Source organism: Pseudopodoces humilis, chromosome 1, assembly GCF_049639895.1.
Source record: "Pseudopodoces humilis isolate 2021_Gansu_Grassland_sample_001 chromosome 1, ASM4963989v1, whole genome shotgun sequence".
Classification (NCBI taxonomy): domain Eukaryota; kingdom Metazoa; phylum Chordata; class Aves; order Passeriformes; family Paridae; genus Pseudopodoces; species Pseudopodoces humilis.
The window spans coordinates 104,831,557-104,853,688 of NC_142200.1; the positions used below are offsets into that span (position 1 = coordinate 104,831,557).

Consider the following 22,132-nt stretch of genomic DNA (forward strand, 5'->3'; position numbering starts at 1 on the left):
AGGAATGATTTCTCTTTGCATATTTATAAGAACCCTTTTTTTTCTTTCCCTTTTTACTGTTGCTGTTTCTTGCAGAAGATCCGTATCTGTCAAATTTGCCTACAGATATTTAGATACAGCAAAGGGCAGTCCATCTTTCTTAAAAAAATGTAACATGGCAGCCCTGCTTTATTTTGTACAGCAAATACTAAAAAACCTGATGCTTGTAGAGAGAGTGTGTCTGAGAATCATTTCAAGACTGCTTTACATATTGATTACTCAAATTGCCATTTAATTTGCTGTATAGCAATACACTGTGCCTTAACTATTTCTCTGGCATTCTTATTGATTGCTGTAATTCTGTCTTACATTATATGCATATATGGTGCCACCATTAAATATTTATGTGCTCATGAAATGTTAATATGTCGGGTTAATGTGAGACTCAACAAAGTGCATTTGCCAGAAGTGAGCAGGAATGCATACTGACGTTTCCCTCTCCCTCCCCCTTGCCCTTTCAATTTGCCTCTCCATTGATTTTATTACCAATGTTTCTCTGCTGTATCTAAATCTGTGTTGAAGCAACCCCCTGCTCCAGTATGCAGATTTTATGTTTTATTATGTGAGAGATAAAAGAGGATAATAAAAAGAATGAGACAAGTAATCTTAGGGAGGTATTGAGACACACAGCTTTCTATTGTGCTGGTGCTACTCTATCATTGCTTCTGCTTTTGGGTGTGTAGAACTGTAGCATTATCCTCCATGAGAGAGAGTGAAGCAGTGTGACTCATCCAGAATATAAAGTCATATTCACATGTTTCTTGAACAGCGGCTGCAGCAACGTAAAATAAAAATAGCAGGGGTGTTTCTCTGATTTACTGTTACCCAGAGATGACTTGGAGCTATTACATTCCATTTAAACCAGACTTTTAGAAAGAAAAAGTCCTCTTGGCAGATTCTGGAATATGACGTTGTACTATTGGAAAAGGCCAGCAAAAATTCGTGGTGATAGAGTATATATCACATCCCTAATGACTTTCTAAGCTTCTGTGGGAGGTGTAAGCAATCAAAGGAAACATCAGCAGCACTGGAAAACAAAACCAAGAGATCATGCTTTCTCATAATACAGAGAGCATCCATCCTTTTAAATCGCTGGGTGATGGGTTGGGAGCAGCTAGAGGCTGCCCTTTGTACTGCAGGACTAAAATAGATGCTTTTTGAAGACTTTGGTACGCTGCATGAACCACATAACTTTCCTACTTACCTTAGGGTTTACACTCTTTTCCCACTTGTACCCGCTTCACAGGAAAGGCTTCTAGACCTAAAAAGTCAAAACTACCTTTCCTCCTGATTTTGGGTGAAATTCCAGCCTTGAGGCCCTTTGTGAAGCTGTAAAAATAGAAGGATTTAAAACAAACAAGTAAAGACCACAAACAAGTCCACAAACAACAAAGAAAGCCAAACAAAAACCATGATGGAGATGGGAGCTAACAAGACAGGAAGAATGCAAAGCAGAGAGTAACGTCTAAACACCTGTTTGTGAGAAAAATTTAGAGATCCTCTGGGATTCTCTGGTGCTTGGCAAAATCTCTTACCTTTGAAATTCATTTTCTTCTTCTGTCGCTCATCCCTAGGCTATGCAGCAGCTGTTTAGGATGAGGCTTTCTTTTTGTAAAGTGGCAAAGTTTGTTCCACAAAGACAATTCTTACTGCAAATTTCTTTTGACCATCTCATTTTTTTTCCAGACCCTGTTTTACTCTTTTTTCAGGCTCATTGCTTCAATGAAATCTATAGTATTTTTATAACTTTTCATTTCTTATTTAGTTGTAGTGCCAAGGAAAACTTTATCTCAACTGTATCAGATATGGCAGAACTTAATAGGTATAAAAATGTAGAAGGATTTTTCTCCCATTTATTTTACAGTGTCACTTAATAGAGAATGCAAAGGCTCTCCTTCAGTCATTTCTGCAGCATTCATGGGCTTGATACAAGAGTGATGCAGATCCACCAGACATTCACAATCCCTGAAATGTTTTGCATATAAACAAAACTTATTTTCATGATAGAGAAAATGTGGACATTTTCTTCCTTTGTGAGCTGTTTGATTTTATCACTTGAGCCTACTTTGAAGACTGAATCCAGCTATGAAAATTCTGTCCCAATTTGTTTTTATAGATCCTTCTAGGTGTGTTCATGCCTATCAATAATTTACCTCATTTTCTTCGGCCAGGACATTTAAAATGAAACTACTTCTTTCTCTTTGGCTTCTAATTCAGTTTTTCCAAGTCAGGGTGGTGGAGAACAGCAACGTTGCATAGCAATGGTAACATTTCCCAGTCAGTCATAGAGCAGCACTGCTTATAGGTTCCTGACTGCCTCAGAATCATGGAATGGTTTGGAAGGGACCTCAGAAATCATCTGGTTCCAACCTCAGGGCAGGGAAACCTTTCACTTGACCAGGTTACACAAAACTCCATCTGGCCTGGCCTTGAGCACTTCTAGGGATGGGGCATCCACAGCTTTTCTAAGCAACCTGTTCCAGTGCCTCACCACCCTCACAGTAAAGAGTTTCTTCCTAATATCTCATCTAAATCTACTCTCTTTCAGTTTGGAACCATGACATAAATGGTATAAGTCATTTAGCTGTGGGGAGAGTAAGGTTTACGAAAATACATTTTCCCAAATTTCCCATACAGTTTCCTAGACTAAGCCTGGTCTGTCTTGTAAATGTTGGATGTGGAGAACAGTGTGACAATTCATGGGTGCTTCAAACTGATTATTTTCCATTTTGATTCCACCTGTAGATTGTCCTGGAGAACAGCAGTCGAGAAGACAAGCATGAGTGCCCATTTGGCCGAAGCAGCATTGAGCTGACAAAGATGCTGTGTGAAATACTGAAAGTAGGAGAGCTACGTAAGTTGATCTGTTTGACCTCTAGGAACTGTGGAGCGAGTTCAGTGATACCTGAGTTTTTTCAATGCAAGAATTTTCTTCCAAGAAGCGTTTCTTGGTATAGTTACACACAGAACTCTGGCGCTTGGAATGATTACTCCTGTTTTCTTTCTCTCTCTTACTAGTTCGTGGCATCACAGGGATGAGGGTGGAACAGGGGAAATGGGCACCTATTTTTTGACTGTCTTCTATAAGAAGCAGGGCAGTTGCATAATTTGTAGAGGAGAGTTCATTTCCCATCGGATGATTTGGTGTAGGAGGCTTGGTGGTTATTATATTCCACGACCTTGTCCATAGGTTTATTTTATGTAAGTATCATGGTCATTCTTTGTGGAATTGCTCATCTAAACTGACACATCCCATTTTCTCTTAGATATCTGAAGCTCTATCTAAATATCAGATGATAGACATATAAATTACTCTGAAAGCGTGATATTAAATCCTGTATTTTAATTCAGTGTAAACAAGCTGTCATTGGCTTCAGTTATAGTCCCCTGACAAATTGTTAGATACTATCAAACAGAAGAGCATGTCTGTATCTTCATTAGTCTAGGGTGTTGGTGTTTATCGATATGTATAAATTTCAGTTACCCATCAATAATATTTTGGATCCAGCTGCAGTCAGTTTTGGCAAGCTTTACCAACAAGTTTCATTTTCTCCTTGCAGAAGCAGGGGCCACAACTGAGATGCTTTGCTTCCCTCAGACACATCTTCCTTCTGAATCCTTTTTCCTTAATAAAGATCTTTTTCTTTTATCTTTACACCCAAGTCCATGAAATATAATGAGAGAAGAGCAATGTAAAAGGCAGCAAGAGAGCCCGTAGATATCGTTGTTCTTACTAGCTCTGCAACAGGCATCAAAAGCTGTTTCAAAAATATTATTTAGCTGTTGATACACTTGAGGCTTTTAAATGTAATGTCTTGAGAGAATTTATTGACCAAAGAAAAAAATCTGTCTCTGTGCAATGGGCCAGGATAAAACCTGTGCATTTCTTGCAGCTTCCAAATTGATATTTGTGTTTTGACAGACCCAGATAAATAGGACAATATTGGCTTTTGAATACTATCCTAAGTAAACCAGAGTTATTAAGGACCTCATTCACTATGTCTATAAATAAAGAGTTTAGCAACTATTTTAGATGTTTGGCAATGATAGTGTGTTGTATAAGGTTCAGACTGTAGCAGACACGACTCTTTAAAATAACCTTACTGCTGCAGTTGAGGTGTCTAATGCCAAATCACGCATGACAGATCTGTCTGAATTTTTCTGCTGGTTAATGTAGGAGGGACATATGATCTCAACAAAGCTGTAAGCCTGCTTGAAATAAGTGCTAAAGATCAATTTTATTTTTACAAATGCACAGGAGAATATCTGAAATGCAAAGAACAGCTTTGTACACGGTGTTTTAATGCATGTCCCATCACTCCATGGGACTTTCACCGGAATTTGTTGCTAAGAAGGATGATTGATCTTGAGGTTAGCCAGGTGTCTCAGGTTTCCTCTTTGCAGTGCCATAAATCATTCGATAAATAAACTTCCTTTTTTGCCACAGACAGGTTTGTCATCTGTATGTGCAGGGGGCTGAATGTAGATGATTTGCTATGTATTGTACTGTTTGTCCTGATTGCTTCTAAGCTTTGCAGATAGGTCCTTTGATGTTTTAACTCTTTCCTTATCTTTTTTTCTTTTTTTCTTTTTTTAAGTGAGGACTGTGAATAAAATAAGAGGATTTGGGGTCGGAGCTCAGTTACCATATATAGAGAATACCTTAGTTTTGAAAACAAAAGTAATTGCAATATTTTAAAATCTGTTTTTTGTTTTGTTTGTGGGTTGGTTGTTTGGTCTTTGTTGTTTGGTGGGGGGTTGTTTGTGGGTTTTTGGTTCTTTTTGGAGTTTTTTTGTTGGTTTGGCTGTTTGTTGGTTTGTTTTTTTTTTTGTTAGAGTAACTCTGTGGTTTAGAAGTGTGGGGTTAGATAGAAAACTGAAAAGTTTTCTTTAACTGAAGAGTTTTCCCTGAGGATAGCTCTGGGTAAGGGACGTTACCTGCTAATGTTCTGAAGCCCCTTGTTTTGGTGTTACTGAGGCTGAAAGTCTGTGGCATGCTTGGTGTGCTGCAGCAGTCTCCCGTGGCAGTCATTTATAGGTGTGGGATGTTGTAAATGTTATGATGCTAAGGAGAAGTGTACTGGTGCTTCTGTTGATAGAGACCAGATGTAGCATGACTGACTTCTGTAAAGTCATGCTGATCTACACCCACAGAACATCTGTCTCTGGATGCAGCAGGAGGTCTGTGTTGTGGTCTTATATTCACAGGGATAGAGCTAAGGTTACTGCTAACTCCTCTTGACAATTCACCTGTTCACCAGTGTGCTTCCCTAATGGTTTTGTTTATGTGGAACTCTAATTGTCATTTTAAAAGGCTGTAATAAAACATACCTTTAAAATAATGTGCAGAAAATAGATTTCTTTAAAATGTCTGTCACAGATGCACAACTTGAATGACCTGTGATCAGCAGTAAATTTTGATAAGAAATGCAGAGTAGAACTGACATCTCAGGAGAATGTACATTCAGGTTTATGCATCACTTGAGATTAAACACTGTATTGCTGAATAGGATTGGACACCTTAAAAAAAATCAGTGGTTATAGTTCAGGGCAAAGATGCCCCTGTTAGTTTGTATGTGGTAGGTTTCAAAATATATATTTAAGGTGGCCCATGTTTCTCCAGATTCTCAAAACTCACCATTATTGCGTTGCAACGGAGAACTTTTTTCCCTAACAGTTTCTGAATTGTATAATTTAAAAGTCACAACAAATTACCTTTTGGTCATGAAATATTCAGCAGTAAAAACATTTTTTAAAGTGCAGAGTAGATAAAAGCTGCTTGATTGTCCATTATTTATGAAGAGTACTTTAATGCTGATTAAATTCCCCTTGCTCCACCGCATTAAATACCTTTGGGCAACAAAAAGACATTTTGCCATTTCTTTTCAGTCCTCTCAAGCACACATTCATCCCAGCAAGGACTCACAACACAGTATCAAAGGCATGCCATTCTACTTTTTTATGTCCACAAATCCAAGTTCTGGACTTCTTAATTCTTTGACTTTGATTCCAAAATGTCCATGACTCAAAAATACATCTCTTTTTCAGCGAAGTGTTTAAGTGTATGTTTAGATCCTGTGTAAATAGAGAAAGCTCAAGTGCAAGCTGTGAGCTGAGCATATGGTATCTGCTTTACAGAGGTGGACTTGCAGAGTAGAGGAGGTAAAACTTAAGAGGAAGGTTGGTGTAGTGTTTTAGTAACATGGAAGCTAGAATGCAACATATCCATAAGCCTCTGCACTAAGACTTCTGATTCAGAAAAGAGTGGGATATTTAACTATAAATCTTTTAATCTTGTGTGACTGTTGCTGTTAAAAAGGCATTGAAAGGAATGTCTTCAATGAGTACTTGCCCAGGCACTCATCTTAGCAAACATAGTAGTAATTCTGATTTCTGCAATAATAGCTGCCTTTGTATATCTTGTGGAACAAGAGGATTTTTTTTGTCTTCCATGTCTTGGAGATAACATCAGACAGGAACATTTTGACCCAGTGATCAATCCTCCTCTTTCTGTGCATTTAGGTGCTTAGACACTCCTTATTTCTAGTACACTGACAGGTTTACAAAGAGGAGAAAAAGTGAGGCGATTCATAGTTCCTCCTAAGTAGCTATGAAAATGAGGTAACCTCCACCTTCCCTCTTATTCAAGTTTTAGTACATGTCATATATGCTCAGGGAGGGAATACCCACAAGCAGTCTGCCAGCTTTGCTGTGAGAGAGTAACATTGCAGATAAATGTAAAAATTAAAAATGAGATCCAGAAAACCTTTGACCTTTCAGAAGTGGACTTAGTAAATTTAAGATTAAGAGTTCATTAAACCTAGTATTTGTCATGAGTGAGAAGCTCACCGTTTTGCTGAAGTAATGCTAATGCTCTCTGTGCCTACAGTGTCCAGCTCACTGCACCTCTGCTCAGCACGTGACACTGTTTCTACCCTCAACATCCCTTAAAATTCTCATTCCTAGTGGGAAATGGAAGTGGACCAAACTGTACCTGATTTACACAGAACTAGTACAATTTCTCGGATTTGTTGCCTTCCTTCTGTACAGGTTCAAATGAAATGGTTTAGCATTGAAGCAGGTGAAGAGCCTTGTAGCTGGCAGAGGGATGATAAATAAATGCTGTGTGCACTGAGGAAAGAGTGCTATCTACAGGGCAGTAGTCTAAAGGTGCTCATAAACCATTATCATTGCATTCCTGAAGCTCTTCTGTAGTTAAGGCATGTCGTATTTCATGTCTTTTCAGGTGTATTTTTTGAGCAGGACACAGATGCTCAGCTGCCAATGTTCTTATTTGATTGTTTTGATGGGGAGTGTTTTTTGGAGCCATTGCAAAAATCTGCACTCAAGTTTTAGGACAGACCACATGGGTATATGCCACATGTCAGATACCTATGTATGGATTGTCCTAAAGCTTCTATCAGATAAATATTTCCACCACTGGTGCTTTTGGTTTTGGATTTGAGTTTGTATTTCTTTTTTTTTTTTTTGCTTTTCTGGCATGGGGAATATAATTATCATGGTATTAGAGTGAAATTAATTTACATTATTTTCTTTCCTCAAAAGAGAAGATCTAAATGAAATGGTATTTTCACACCCTTGATGCTGTTGTGCATGTTTTTGCTAGATTTCTTGCTGCAGTTATTGCCCAGGTTGCACAATCCAAATGCTGTAGAAATTCTCACACTGATATCCCTTTCTCAGCTAGAATGTGCTGGGCGTTAGAAGGTATACAGTGATATTCATGGTTGGGCCCACTGAGCTGAAGGTAATCAAATCTCATGCTTCGAGGAGTAAGCTGATTGCTGCAAGGGTCTGGAAGCACTTTTTCTCTTTGCACAATTTTTCCTCTGCATTGCACAATCTATAGAGTGCAGTGTACTTTGTTTCTATTGGCCTTTCCCTGGAAGCATACTGGTCACTTCAGGATCAGCATTCCAGACCTGAGGGCTCATGTGGTTTGATTTTCCTTTTGCTACAGCAAAGTCATATTTTTATGACTGAATGTCATATTTGACATTTTTTTCCCCTTGCTTGAAAGCTAATAGCCTTTTTACGCTCTTCTTCCACCTCCTTAAGTTTAAATAGAATAAAGCCCTAAAAATAGTAAATAAAATAAGAGGTTTTTCTTTTACCAGCATTGTTCTGAAATTTCTTCTTGTAATTTCATTTTCTGGAGAGCAAAGAATTTTATGAGTCAAGAAATGTTTCTTAAGAAGTTGAGAAACTTTTCCGGTCAAAGAGTTATTTAGTGAAAGGTAACAATTTTCTCTTTCATCATGAGCTTTCATTATGAGTAGGATAAAATAATTAAAAAGCTATTCTAACCTTCTTTGTTGTAGCCTTTTGCTGCTCTTATTCTCAACTTTCTGTCATCTTGCCCAAACCACCAACACAACAGATAACTCTTGTTCACAGAAAGACTTAAGCAGATCGTGACTGAAGGCTAGAAGATAAGCAATATTGGAAAACTGGTCCATAGCAGGGAAGAGGGTGGAGGCAGTATTTCCTTTGGGAACATTGCTTGCAAATTAGCCATTCCTGACATTACGGATATTAAATATGCTCGTCCTTTTTGATGAGAAACTAATAACTTGTTGAGTAGTCTACACTGTACTTTTCTTTTGTATGAAAGCAGAATCTTATTTTATTGAACAGTCTTCTCTGTTTACTAGCACAATCCAACAGGAGAGACAAAATGAAGCTTTCTTTTTCTATAAAGATAATAATTTCTATGCAATTAACCTCTTATTGCTCTAAAATAATCATGAACAATCTCTTCATGGTTATATCAAAGTGTGAAGTCTCTAGAAAATTTCTACTGCAATCTTTGAGAATATGAGCAACGGAGCTGCAGACGCCTTCTAAGCGAGATGCTTGACTTTTACCTCTGAATGACAGTGAGACAGATTTAGGAATGTTATTTTCTATACATGGTACTGATGGCTTAAAAACTGGTAGAGTGTTGGCTACTGGGTCTGTTAGCTGGAAATTCTGGCCTGCCCACTCTCCTCTAGTGCTTTTACCTACTTTCTGTCCTATGCCTACTCTTTGATTTCTTTGGAGCAGAGATCATAACCTGCTTTGTAGGTGTGAAGTGCTTAATCTCACTGAGGTTTTGGTGCAGGATTCTTTAGTTTTTTTAAAATTGCACTTACTCAGTTTTCAATATCATTATTATTAATAATAAAGAGCATTGTGCAGGGAGAGCAACTGAATAAACATTAAGCAGCAAGAAAGAGATGTTGGTGTGGGGACTTTTTTTTGAGAAACTGATAAATGTATCCAAAAGACAGCAAAGGTAGTTTGATTAAGACTGAAGAACTTTTTTTCTGGTATTGAAATGGGTAGCAGGAATCAAGATCTGAAAGTTAAAAACTAATAAATTCAAACTGGGAGTAAAGTGTAGATATTAGCTGTAAGGGTGCTGAACTAGAGAACCAGTGGAACAGAAAGCTGAGGAATGATGAGAGGAGAAATAAGAAGTTATGATGATGATTTCCTGCAGCTACTGGAAGTTGTAGCTTTGGCAAATTTGCTAGCATGATAGAATAACAGCTGCAACTTGTTTCAATGTGATTATTGGAACCCAATTCTAGGATTTTTGAATTTTTTAAAATAGGCTATAGTGCATAATGTAGCAACTTAAAAGTCTGGGCAGATATGACAATAAACAAGAAAAGTTAAAGTAATTTGGATTATTGCAATAGGAATAAGTTTCCATTGGTTAAAATATTTTTTTAATTTATTTCCGTAGGAAAAAATATAAAAATAAAATCTTCAGAATATCTCCCATTTCAAAAATTCTGCATCTCTTCTGGGCTTGTAGAGTTTTGTTAGCTCTACGTTTGGTATGTTCCATGCACTTGGTTTCCCAAGAACATAAAACTACAGCGAACTTCTTTCTTGCAATGCCAATCCTTGGAACAGGCTGCCCAGAAAGTGGTTGAGTCAACATTTCTGGAGGTATTTAAAATATGGGTAAATGAGGCACTTTGGGACATGGTTTAGTCATGGACTTTGCAGAGTTTCACTTAAAGTTGGACTTGATTACCTTAGAAGTATTTCTGGCCTAAACGATTTGTGATTCTAATCCTGCCTTGAAAAAGGAAGCAGTAGACATAATATTGTAATAAAATTCAGGGTTTTAAAGTTCACTTGAAAGGCAGGGGAAAGGAGTTTCAGAGAGCTGAGATGCTTGCTGCTTTTCTGGAGCAATTTCTGTGCATTTTAAGGGCTACTCATTGTTCATAGACATTTTAATTCTGAGCAGGTCGAAGTTAAGAGAAAACTAATCTTTGAATCTATTTTTTACCTCCTCATTTCATTTTATGGTAATATTTTGTAAATATAGATTTACTAAAAATAGCCATAATCTCTTGTATTTTGTAGCAAGCTATGCCTCAAATCTGAAGTTAGCCCTTATGGTTTCATAGCACTGCTGTGCATCAGACTGGAAACTTTGCTGCTGTTCCTTTTTGGAGAGTAAAGTTGCTTAATGAATTGTACACAGAATTAAACAATGTATAAAAGTCCAAACTTTTTTAAAAATGGCAAATTTTTAGTGTATATTAATGTTGTTTTGTAAATTCCAGAAAGGTTTGTGTTGGAAAAGGTAAAGTGTTTTCAGTGTGAAGGATAAGATGTGTTACAGGTGGAGAGGTGCACCTCTTCCAAAGAAAGGCAGAATGTTTCTGGGGGTTGAGGACAATTGCATCAGTAGGATCACTGATGAAATGAGCATTAACTACTGACCTTTTTAGTTCCCATGACAAGGCTGGACTTGCAAAGGCCAGTACATGTGTAGTATTCTGGGAAATGCACAAAGTCTTGCAAAAAATACTCCCTTCACTGAGCAGCTGAATATCCTTTAACAGTCCTCTACTGGATTGGCTTTGAGGTAGTCAATGTACCATTAATTGTCTCTGGTTATCCCTGCACACGAAGCTTCATGGATGCTTGCAAGGCACTGGAGGCACTTCTGGGCTGCTGTAGACTGTATAGTCAGGTCCTCTGTCAGAAAGCTTTACTCTCTTAGACTTTTAAACTTTGTTTATTCTAAGAAAAACAGATAGCTTTTTAAACTCTCCATCTGAAAAAGGGAGCTTCTGAGCTCTGCAAGTATTTCAGATTCAAGTTGCCAGGCATCTGAGAGAGAGAAGCCTGGACAGAATGCAGTACTCACCAGGGGTAAGGCAGGTACTGAGTACAGCTTAGACCCGTTTGTCTGAAGCTTTTCTCTGGTTAATACATGCTGCTTCTGGAGCCATGCTTTATGCACTGTAAACACACTGCTTATGCTTATTTAAGCTGCCACAAAAACCTTGGTTCTGTTGCTAGGTTGAACAAGCAGGTGAATGTTAGTGTTCTCAGGGGAAAAAAACCCCAACCAAATACTAAGCCAGAGACTAGTTAAGTTTTGTCATATAATTGTACTCTATGTTTTGACACCACACAATAGTGTGGAATGCTATTTTAAACTTATTGATCATATACCCACTTGAAACTGGTAGTAGAATTGCTTTCATGAAGAGGTTATACTTAGCCATCAATCATTCCTAATCTCTTTAAAATGGCATGTGCTTGATTTTCTTCTTTGCAAGAGTGTTTTCTCAGAGGTGATCAGACAATGAAAACAAAGTAATTAGAGCCTGAGATCTTAATATATTTTCTGTAAATTATTTACCATAGACCATGAATATTTAATTCTGTCAAACTGCCCTTAATGTATTTCGTTGTAAATCTCTTACAGCCAAACTCTTCTTTGCAAGTAAAAATAACAGTAATGGTGAGTAACCCGAATGACTGGAGCTGTGCTGTGGAGGTGACACAGATTTTTAACTCTGGGTTACTGATGTTACATGCATGTTGAAATACCATCTGTCACCTCCATTTCTGTCGAAATGCTTGCTAATTTAAAGCTTAAGAAAATTAGCTTCTTACAATTAAACTTCACTTGCCCTTCTTGAAGAAGCATGGATAGGCTGGAACTGGGGCAGGAGGAAGCTACTGGCCCTCAGGCCTCTCACAGGCCTTAGAGAAGTTCACATTCAGCAACAGCTTTAAATAGTGCTGGCTAAGTCAAATGAAAACAGGAGTCTGTGGGGTTGTATTTTGTTCTGTTCCATGATGGGGCACTTAAAAAGCAAGTACATCCACTATTGAAAATGCCCTTTCAGCTCTGCTTCTTTACTGCACAAGTAATAGTCCATATTCCTTGTTTGGCAGAAACTTTGTATAAATGTTTAAATGTTGTGAATGAATTTTCATGGCATTTTCCTGTGTGTGTGGGAAGGAACTGAATTTCTTGTTTCATAACATTTCTGGTCTCTTTGTGCTGAAGTTCTGTCATGGCTATCTTTTGTAAAATGAAAAATAGCTTCCATGTAATTTTTAAATAGAAAGCTTTAATACCTGAAGGAAACGGAGAGAGAAGAATGCTTTTGATTTTGGGAGAGGAATTCCATGTAGCCAAAAAAACTGGCTTATGGCATTATAACAACTGTGACTGTGAAGTGGTGTTTTGGGATGGAGACAGGAGGTGAAACCATGACCTACTAGAAAACTTTGCATAAAGATCTCATCACTCTCGTAGGGCACTGGAAATGTAAGTGACAGCACGACTGTTTTCAGCTGACACAGCTGCACTTTCTATTTTGTTATTTCCTGAGGGTTTTGAAAAACGAAGGCCCTAGTTCTTCTCGAGGTCTTACAATTCCTCTCACATTTTCTTTCCTTAGCATGTCAGGAAGTCCATACGGGCTCTCGGGACACCTCTCAGAAACAGCAGTCTCCTGTAATTACAGCTTAGCAGTTTTTGGACAACTTGGAGCTGCATTCTTTGTACAGTACACACTAGTTGTGTGCCTAAGTATGCTGATAAGTCATTGGAGGGATATAATTACATGCTGCTTACTCCAGGATCCTACCACAGTGTGTATTTCGTTAATAGGGAGATGCGAATGCAAGCACCCATGCGGACACTTGGTGTTTGTCTTTGTAGCCAGGTTGTCACACTGATCTAGGCTCCTGTGATTTTTTATTTCCTCTGTTGGGGATATTGTCCCAGAATTGAGCTCTCTTTGAAGAATTACTAGATATGTAAATACTTTCTGACAGAAGAGTTGTTAGCTGCCGCTGAATGCCTTTTAATGTACTATGTATATCCTGGTGGCACAGAGTGCTGAGACTCTCTTCTGGATCATTCCAAGTATTTTATAAAGGAAAAAGTTGTGGTTCCAGTTAGATATATTCTATTTTTTTCCCTTATGCTTTGTTACTGAAGTTTCTACACACAGTTTATTCTTTCTCTTGCATCTTCAAATGCTGTGCATCAGCAGACTAAGGCCTCCAGCATTTCTAGGTTCCAAATCTTCAGGACTAAGCACTCTGATTATTTTTCCTGAGCCTTTGTGTTTTATATGTGCACAGCTTGCTAAGTTGCTTGCTAATAATTCCCCAAACTGACTAGTGGCTTTATTTTCTCCCCTAATTACCACTACAGAGCATCAGTTTAATTATTCTATCAAGCCTTTAAGAAAGGACTTAAAACAACCATCAGCTCTATCCATATTTGTTGTCTTCACATCAAAGACACATTTGCTGACAGACACTTAAAAAACATAGCATAATGATGTTAGCTACAGGCATGTATGAAGTGACTGATAAGGAGCTAAGGAAAAGTGCTGGACTCTCTGTTCATCTGAAGTAGGTTATTGAGACACAGCAAATCATTGCTTGTTTGTGTTTATGTGAGGGGGAAGGAGGTTGTTGGTGTAACACTGACCCTCTTAAGCTTTTTGCAACAAATTTCCTTCAGGTGGATACTAAGTCCTGTTTGATTGTGCTTTGACTGGCTGTGTTTCATTTTTATGTTTGTAACTTCTTAGCACAAATATTTGCATAGTAAAAATGTGAGGGAAGATCACTGATAGTTAATTCCTTGGGCCTTTCCAAGCTCTGAATGACAATTAAGCACCGAACCTACTGAAACAGAAACCACAGCAAATGGCTTTATAACCACAAGTTACACTTGTGTCCATCTTGACATTGGTAATACAATTTGTCCTTCACGCATTTAGGTCTCCACAGTTCTTGGTATCTGGCATGGAATACAGTAAGTTCATCCCAGTCAGTAACAGGACGTTGTTTAGTTGTACAAAATGGGACTGAACACCACAGAACTCAGCACAGGTTTGTCGCAAGATGCAGCAGAGCTCACAGAACTGAAGCTCTCATTTTCCAGGTAGGCTGCACAGTATCCCAGTGAATAGCTCAGTTAATCATTTAAGGTTTTTACAGGGATAGCAAGCCTTACCCGAGAGATCAAAGAAACTTCAGGAGATATTCCTAAGCAGGAAAAGTTACCTTAAGTCTTAAATAGGCAAAAAACTGACTGAGCCATAACACAGGAGTGTCCAGAAAAAAACTAACAAAATATTGCCAGTTTTGCTTAAGGCAGATGCTGATATCAAAACAAATGGAACCATTTTCTTAGAGGAAAAAGTAATCAGAGCCAGTGCCAATGAAAAGAGACAATAAGGAAGTGAATGGTTTTCCACAGAAACTGTTTTGAGTATGTCTGTCTAGGTCCCACATTTATTAGTTAATCAGGATGCAGTTGCTTTTAAATTAGGCTTTGATTTTTATGCTTTGCAACACAAAAATAAGATTCTTAACTTGAAAAAAGATATTCAACCCACAAACAAGAAATGCCTCCTTTTGGATTCTTAAGAAATCTTTGGTGAGATCTAATAAGTAAAAATGGAAAATGTCCAATCTCTTTCCCATTTTTTTTTTTTAAACATTAAGCCTTGTGAATTCAGGGGTAACAGTTTTGCATGTATCAAATACAGTCTGTGTGGAGCTATGGTGCAAGCTGGCCATTGGCATGAAAAACAGTGGATCTTGTATTATAGAGAGACTTCAGACTGTAAGGACAGTGCAGCCTCCTCTTTTCTACTTTTATTGCCAGCTTTTCTTATATCACTTTTCTTCTAGATATGTTATTTCCAGATATGTTTTTTTCCAGATATATTTGTGATAAAACTAGAACAGGTCCTACTATGAGCAGCTGCAGGGTGCTGTTAGAACTCATGGTCCTGATAGCAGCTAAGGGCTTAGAGGTTGGTAGTCTTTGCCTAAGTTAATGTCCCAGACTCCAATGTATTTCCAGTTGGGAAAGTTCACTGCATTTTCATACAGTAATTCATTATCAGGGTTGTTAGAAGGATGCCATCTGGAAAGTCCAGAGGACCACTGATCTACAAGAGTATTTTGGTCGTGTGCTGTATTTAAAGGCATTAAAAGTATTGAGGATTATTTGTGTAGTATTCTTCAGCTTCATGGGCAGGTGCTTGGAAGCCTGTCCTGGAAATCTTCTCTTCCTACAGCTTCCAACAGTGGAGACATCATCTACCCCTTTCTTGACCTAACTCTTCTAAATAGTGACAGGCAGCTGTAGTATTTTCTAATAATTATTTCCTTCTGTTTTACAATTATGCATTTTTGGTTTTATGAATACCTAGGACAACTACAGGATTTTCAATGCAGGTGGTCTAGAGCTCAGTCTCTTGTATTCTCTGGCTGTGCTTTGTGCAATGGTGAGGTTCCATTTGATTCACCCCACCCCCACTGTTAAATAGCTTATCTTCATGTTTTAGGAACATTTGAGTTCTCAATCTGTTTTTTCTAATATTTGCATATTAATAAGTCATTGAAAAACATTATGTAAATTTGATATCATGATGAATTTCTTATCAAATGAAATGGCCTTTAAGGGTAACTGTAGAAAGCTACTACCAGCTAGGGAAATGAAATTTGCTTATAGTTAGCTTCTCTATTTTCTGTACAGGAATTTCAGAAATGCCACTAAAATGGTGGAGAGGAGGCATACCTTCTTGAGCTTTTGGAGGAGTTGCTTTGGTTTGGTTGTTTTGTTTTGTTCGGTGGTATGTTTGGTTTTCTTGCTTTAGTGGTGGGATTTCTTTGTTTGGTGCTGTCCGGTGTTTTTGGTGGGAGGGGTTTTTGTTGGTTTGGTATTTCTGCTAGATTAGCTCCCTGGTTTGGAATTTTGCGGTTAGAAATAAAACTAAAAGAATTCCCTGAGGATAACTCTGGCTAAGGAATGTTACCTGTTAATGTTCTGAAGCCACTGGTTCTGGTGTTGTTGAAGCTGCAAGTCACTGGAGTGCTAGGTGTGCTGGTTTGCAGCAGGCTCCTGTGATGGCCATTCATAGACAGACACAGAGTGGAGTACACAGAGAATAGCTGACACCTTAAAGGTCCATTTTGTTTGCTCAAGTGAAGACATAAAGCTGCTCCTATCTCTGCATCATGTTGTGTATGCAGAAAGCGTTCTCTTTACCAACCAGGCAATTGAGAGCAAGGAGAAGAGTAGTGTCTTTCTGTTTTTAAATTAGGAATGGACATCCCAAGACTGATTTAAAAAATCTCAAGATCTCTCTCCTTTTTGTCATCTGAGATTGTTTTCTCTGCATTTATCAAAGTGAGCTGAGATAAAAACTATAAAAGTGCAATTCTTTCGATCTCAGTACTTAGAGTTTCAAGATGACACTAAATATGGTCCAGCATTAGAGAAACTCCATTTTTGGAACTTCTGCATTAGGTAGGTGGAACCTTAGGTAATGATGGATGTCTTAGGCTGGAATTTTCAGGGATCTTCATGAGTTAGAATTTAAAATCTTATGGATTTTATATCCTTAAACTTCCCAGTTAGCTGTGGTAGCAGCATCATCTTGCACTACTTAGTTTTGAAAAAGGTGAGTTGGTCCTCAGACAGAAAAATTTGCACTGGAAGAGCTATTTCTGTCCCTGCTCACTGACAATGAACAAATAACTGAGCATTTCCATCATCAGCAGTTCCTTTCCTTCTCTTTTCCACCCTCAGATTCCAGGGGTGGGTGGTGACAGCTTGAAGTGATTAGATATATTTTCAGATACCTATTCGTTTTGAATTAAAAAAAAAGGTTTTTTCCACGGCACTACTAAATTATGATTTTTTTAAGTGTTTCTGTAGATGCTTTGGTAAAGCTGCTACAGTTATTTACTTCTGTTATTCACTCCAGTTTAAAATTTCTTCTGCAGTGTGTGTGTTTCTTTTTTCTCTCATTAAATGAACTTCTGCAAGGTCCAGATTACTGTACAAGTATTAATGGAAAACAAATCTTCCCATGCATGGACAGTCACACCACAAGTGGTGAGTTTTATTGAAGATTGGATTTCACTTAGTACAGCAGGGCACAATATTCACAAATATTGCTTGCCAGAGCATTGGCAGGGAGGCAGCTGTAAAGGCAGGAGAAAGGATCAGATGTCACCCCACCCTTCACAGCCCACATACATACACATAACAACCAATTTACTGGGAGACTAATTCTTACTTCCTTATAAAATTCAAAGTTGCAGTGAACTTACCCAGCATTTTTTCCTGATTTATTGACCTCATGTTTATCCATTCACAAAGGAGATGCAGTGCTGTATGAGTTGCATAAGGAATTGAATTGCAGTGTGCATTTCTTGAAGAACTTCTGATCCCAAAATGATTAAGTGAAACCTATGTATTATTTTTGAAGAATGAAAAAATCTAACCAAAAATAAAGAGCATCTTGTCCCCATGAGAGGGCAGGGGGGAAAAATTACCATTCCAGCTCATTCTCATTCGGCTCAAGTGCCCCAGTGGAGGAAACATTTGCATTTCATACGATGAATTCATATACCATTATTGTGCTGGGGTACAAGAGAATGTGGGTTAGAGACTGTTTCTACATCCTTTGTGTCCAAATTTTCTTGACCCCGCACAGCACTGAAAGCCTTTTACAGGCATGGCTATAATACTGTCAGGTTTTGTAGCTACATGAAAAGTTTGTACCTTAATTCTATTAACTTCCATAATTTGCTGTAGATAGTGACCAACTGTGTGTAGATTTGCTGTCCTGCATGCTCTTCCAGTATCATTTCCATGGGAAAGACACAGGTCAGCAAACAGATTAAATGTGAGGTGATGAAACTGCTTTTCTTCCAGCTGAACTAAAGATTAAGCAAAGGCAACATAGGCAGTGAGGTTTAAAACACAGATACTACCTGAGAAGAGGTATGTTCCCAATACATTTTTGAGGTAAGTCAGTTAAGTCTTTGTACTTAACTGAACTGAGACATGATCTGGGGGCTTTTCCAAGCTTTCAGTATGAGTCTGTGCTCCCTATATCACCCTCTAGATCTGATTCACAGAGTACTGTGAGCATTATATGCCTTTCAAGAGCCCCAAAATGCCTCAGAAGGCAGAAAAGGAGGCCAAAACTGCATCCCACTGACAGTTTCAGGGAACCCTATGACTTATCATGTCTAAGACAGTTAATCTTTTTTAAAAAACTTAAAAAATCTTCCTGGTATAGTTGTACTGGGGGAAAAAATAGCATGTAGAGCAAGCTTGGTTTATTTCCTTTTTATCAAGCATTCATTTTGAAGGGTAAGTCATTAGTGGGAGCCCATCTGTTCCCATTTATTGCAAGGTAGTCTGATTTGTGTGTGTTGTGTGCATGCACAAAGGTTTTCAATTTTAGTCTAGTGTTAATTCACATTTGACTTAGGCAGGAGGGAAAAAGGTAATGCTTCAGGTAGAGAAAAGTAAGTTGCATGCACTCAAAAACTTGTCTGGAACAGCCTAACTTCTTCCCCTCACATAACAGCCATCTCTGGATAATGAGAAATTTACTCATTTAAGTTACAGAAATGATGGTTCTTATTGATTGCACCTGAGCCCTGATGTGAAGCAAAGCAAGATTTGTTTGTCATGTGCTTATATATCAGTTTTTCATCCTATTTTCCAGTTGTGCCCTGCTTAGTATGGAGTGACATCCTCCACACAGAGTGTTTCAGAGAGCTATTTGTTCTGTTGTCTTGCAGCATTTCCATCCAGAAAAGTCTTGTTACAGGACCTGTTGTGGCAGTGTCCATTTTTATTGCAGTGGAAAGATCCTTCTGAGATTCTGAGGGAGAACGTGTTCATTTCTCATTCTTCACACTTCTTTCTGAGAAACAGGAAGAATGATACAGCAATAGGATTTCTGTTTTCTGACTTCTGTTTTATTACTTAGACATTTCAGAGTTGATGTGAGCTATGATTTGAGAATTCCCAGGAGCAAGACTGCAGCATTTTCCCCTTTACCACCTGCATTTCTCAAAGTGCCACAGACTTTTATTACAGCCCTATTGGAAATCTCTGGAGTGCCATTCACTCAGAAGAGATTAATGGTGTTTTCAATCCTGTGGTCTTAAGAAAGTATAAAAGGTCTCATTTTGGTGCATATTATAAAAAGCTGATCATGTTATTAAGATGCAAATGAATCTATTTAATGGCAAACCTTTAATGCTGATAAACAGCCTACTCCCATTTCTCACAGATGTGTTATCTTTTTTATTAAAACCCCTTTGCTCTCTCATACATTAAACTTTGAGTTTCTAAGGTCAGATCAAGGGTGTTCATTGATATTACTGTGCTTGGAAGAGAAAGAAAAAAAGTATGAGATACATGGGACCTACTTCTATAAAAAATGAAGCTCTCTTCTGTGTCTCCTTTGTGTCTGAAATGAAAATGATGGCTGTCGGTTCCGTTCTAGCTGATACATGTTCATATTGTGTAATCCTGTTTCCAGCAGCTCTGCAGTGGGTTACAGTCAACTTTCTTGAATATTTTATCTGCAGTTACATGTGCTGGAAGCTATAATTATTTTTTTTTTAAATAGAAGCTGTAAAATTTATGTTTAGGGGACATCTTTTAAGTGCAGTAGACATGGATACACCACAGCAAAAATAGCTAGGAATTAGGCAATGGCTGAGGCTTTGTCCAGCAGTAACAAGTAGCTTTGAATGCTTCAGTCCTGGAGCACTTTGAGCCCTAAGTCCAGGGACTCAGTTTTCAGAGTGTTGATTCACCCTCTCAGAAAACAGGGCCTTTGATGCTCTTTACCACCCAGGTAGTGTGCCAGAAATTAACTTTTAAGAAACAAGATTAATGCACTCAGTAGAGATTTGGTAGAGATTTTTCTGCTCTGGAGAGATTGGCAGTCTCTTTGAAACACATTAGATTTGAGTGCAAATTTTTTCCTCTAGGAAAAATGTAACAGTGGCAGTATTACATATGATGAAGTCATTACTTATGGAGGTGAAATATCACTATTGCAACAAATTGAAATCTTTGTGCTGAGGGTTCCCATTCAAGGAAAATGCATGAGCCTATCAGTATCTCATTTCACCTTGACTAGTGGGAAGTACAACTTCCACAGATGGGAAAATCCCAAAGAACTGTAGGAGTGTAGTGTTATAAGGAAGGAGGAGTAGAAGGAGAGTGGAAATGGAAGGGGGTGTTAAGTGTATGATGCAAATGGATGCTGACTGCACATGACAATAAAAAGAAGTTAGTTTTCCATTAAATTTTAAAGGGTTTTTGGTCTTTCCCTTCCTGCCTCCTAGTTTTAAAATCATTCTCTTTCATGGTGTGCATTGATCCTTTGAGATAACTGATTTCTGGCAAACCAGTTTAGCTTTTGCGTTGAATGAAAAGAAATTTGAGTAGATAGATGCATATGGCTAGAAAAGGAAAGAAATTGTGGATTTTGTGATGGTAGAAGCAGAAAACAGATGGATCTGTGCCTCTCAGAAGAGCAGAGAGGGGCAGGTGTGATAGTGGCATACCTGGATCAGTAACTACTCCAAATGTGGCTAAGATGGCAAAGGGGAAGAGCTATTTTTGTGTTAAAATGTGTTGAGGCTTCCTAATGTTGAATTCTTGTAGGCTCATGCCGATTTATTAAATGATGTAGATTTGCCAGCTTGAGCTCATAACTTCAATTATGCTAATGAAATTTAATTTTTCAGTGTATGACTTCAAATTGGCAGGTTTATAACCTGCATGGTATTGGCACTCAGGGCAAGAGCCAGATGTTGCTTAGGCAGGTGTCACAAAGGATTCTGTAAATCAAATCCTGGTAGTTAGGGACCTGTTTCTAGTCCAGCTTTCACTGAATTGAGGCACATTTATGTGAAGTGTAGTGAAGGTTATGGTTGCCTAAATATTCTTGTAATGACTCCTAACATTTCTGCATTTTTGGAAACTTTTAATACTTGTTATGAAACACTTCAGGTTATTTCAGTGGGGGTTTTGTCTTTTTTTCTTAGGGCTTTTAGTAAGGCATATCCTAATATCATCCAATCCTGTTACTCCAGAGTAACTCAGGGCCAGGGCAGTAATTCTCCCAGCATTTTGTGAATTGTTAATGCCAAGAGAGATGAGGCCAGGTGTGGGTACAAAGTTGGCCAGAGTCACTTAAACAAAGCTTAGCAGCCCCTGGAGTGGGATGCTAAGTGGGGTGTCTGTGGAAGTGCCTTGACAGTTCCAGGCAACTTTTGTAGAGCTCTGCCGCACTTGGATCAGGTCTTAAAGGCACAGCTGAGCTGGGGAAGTAGAAGAACACTCATGTAAAGAGTAGATGTGATGTTGAGCAGAGGAAGTGTGTATTTGGTAACTAGAGTTAGAAGCAGATCCCAGTACATGGAGCTGCCTCTGAGGATGGTGGCTCTGTGCAAAAGATTACAGGGATCTCTCGGGGATCTTCTGTTAGATTTTTGCCTTGAAAATGTGTGTGGCTTCTTTACCTTCTCTCACTCTTCCCTCAATAACCAAAGACAAAAACAAAAAAAACCATGCAAGTAAACAATTTTGGGAGAACACTAAGCAAAAACCTACAAGATGGAGTCTAATGAGTAATTATTTAAATATAGGGTCATTTAGTGAGACTAAACAATTATGTGAATGAGCTATGGCACAGGTTATTGAAAGATCACAAGAATGTCAAGCTAGATTTAGAAGTTTGGTTTCTTTTAGGGCCTAGCACAATTCACAGCTGTGAGGAAGGACTGGTGAATTGCAAAGGGGTATATTCTGCTTATGGTTTTTGTCTGTTTCCTTTCCCTTGGGCTAATCAAGCTCAGAAGTGAATTATACAGAAGATTTGAAAATAAAGCCATGAATTGTTATGGAAATTATTTGTTCAGCTACACTGCAATTATTAAAAAT

General features: G+C 38.2%; 1 protein-coding gene across 4 annotated transcripts in view; it reads left to right on the top strand.

Moving 5' to 3' along the window:
* ELMO1 (engulfment and cell motility 1) overlaps positions 1–22,132 on the top strand; it is a 302,673-nt gene that overhangs the window by 151,929 nt on the left and 128,612 nt on the right. For all 4 annotated transcript variants that reach the window (XM_088054072.1, XM_014248665.2, XM_005519061.3 and 1 more), the window contains one exon: positions 2,785–2,893. In XM_088054072.1, the coding sequence (XP_087910198.1) occupies positions 2,785–2,893 (109 nt within the window). The remainder of the gene's footprint in view (positions 1–2,784; positions 2,894–22,132) is intronic.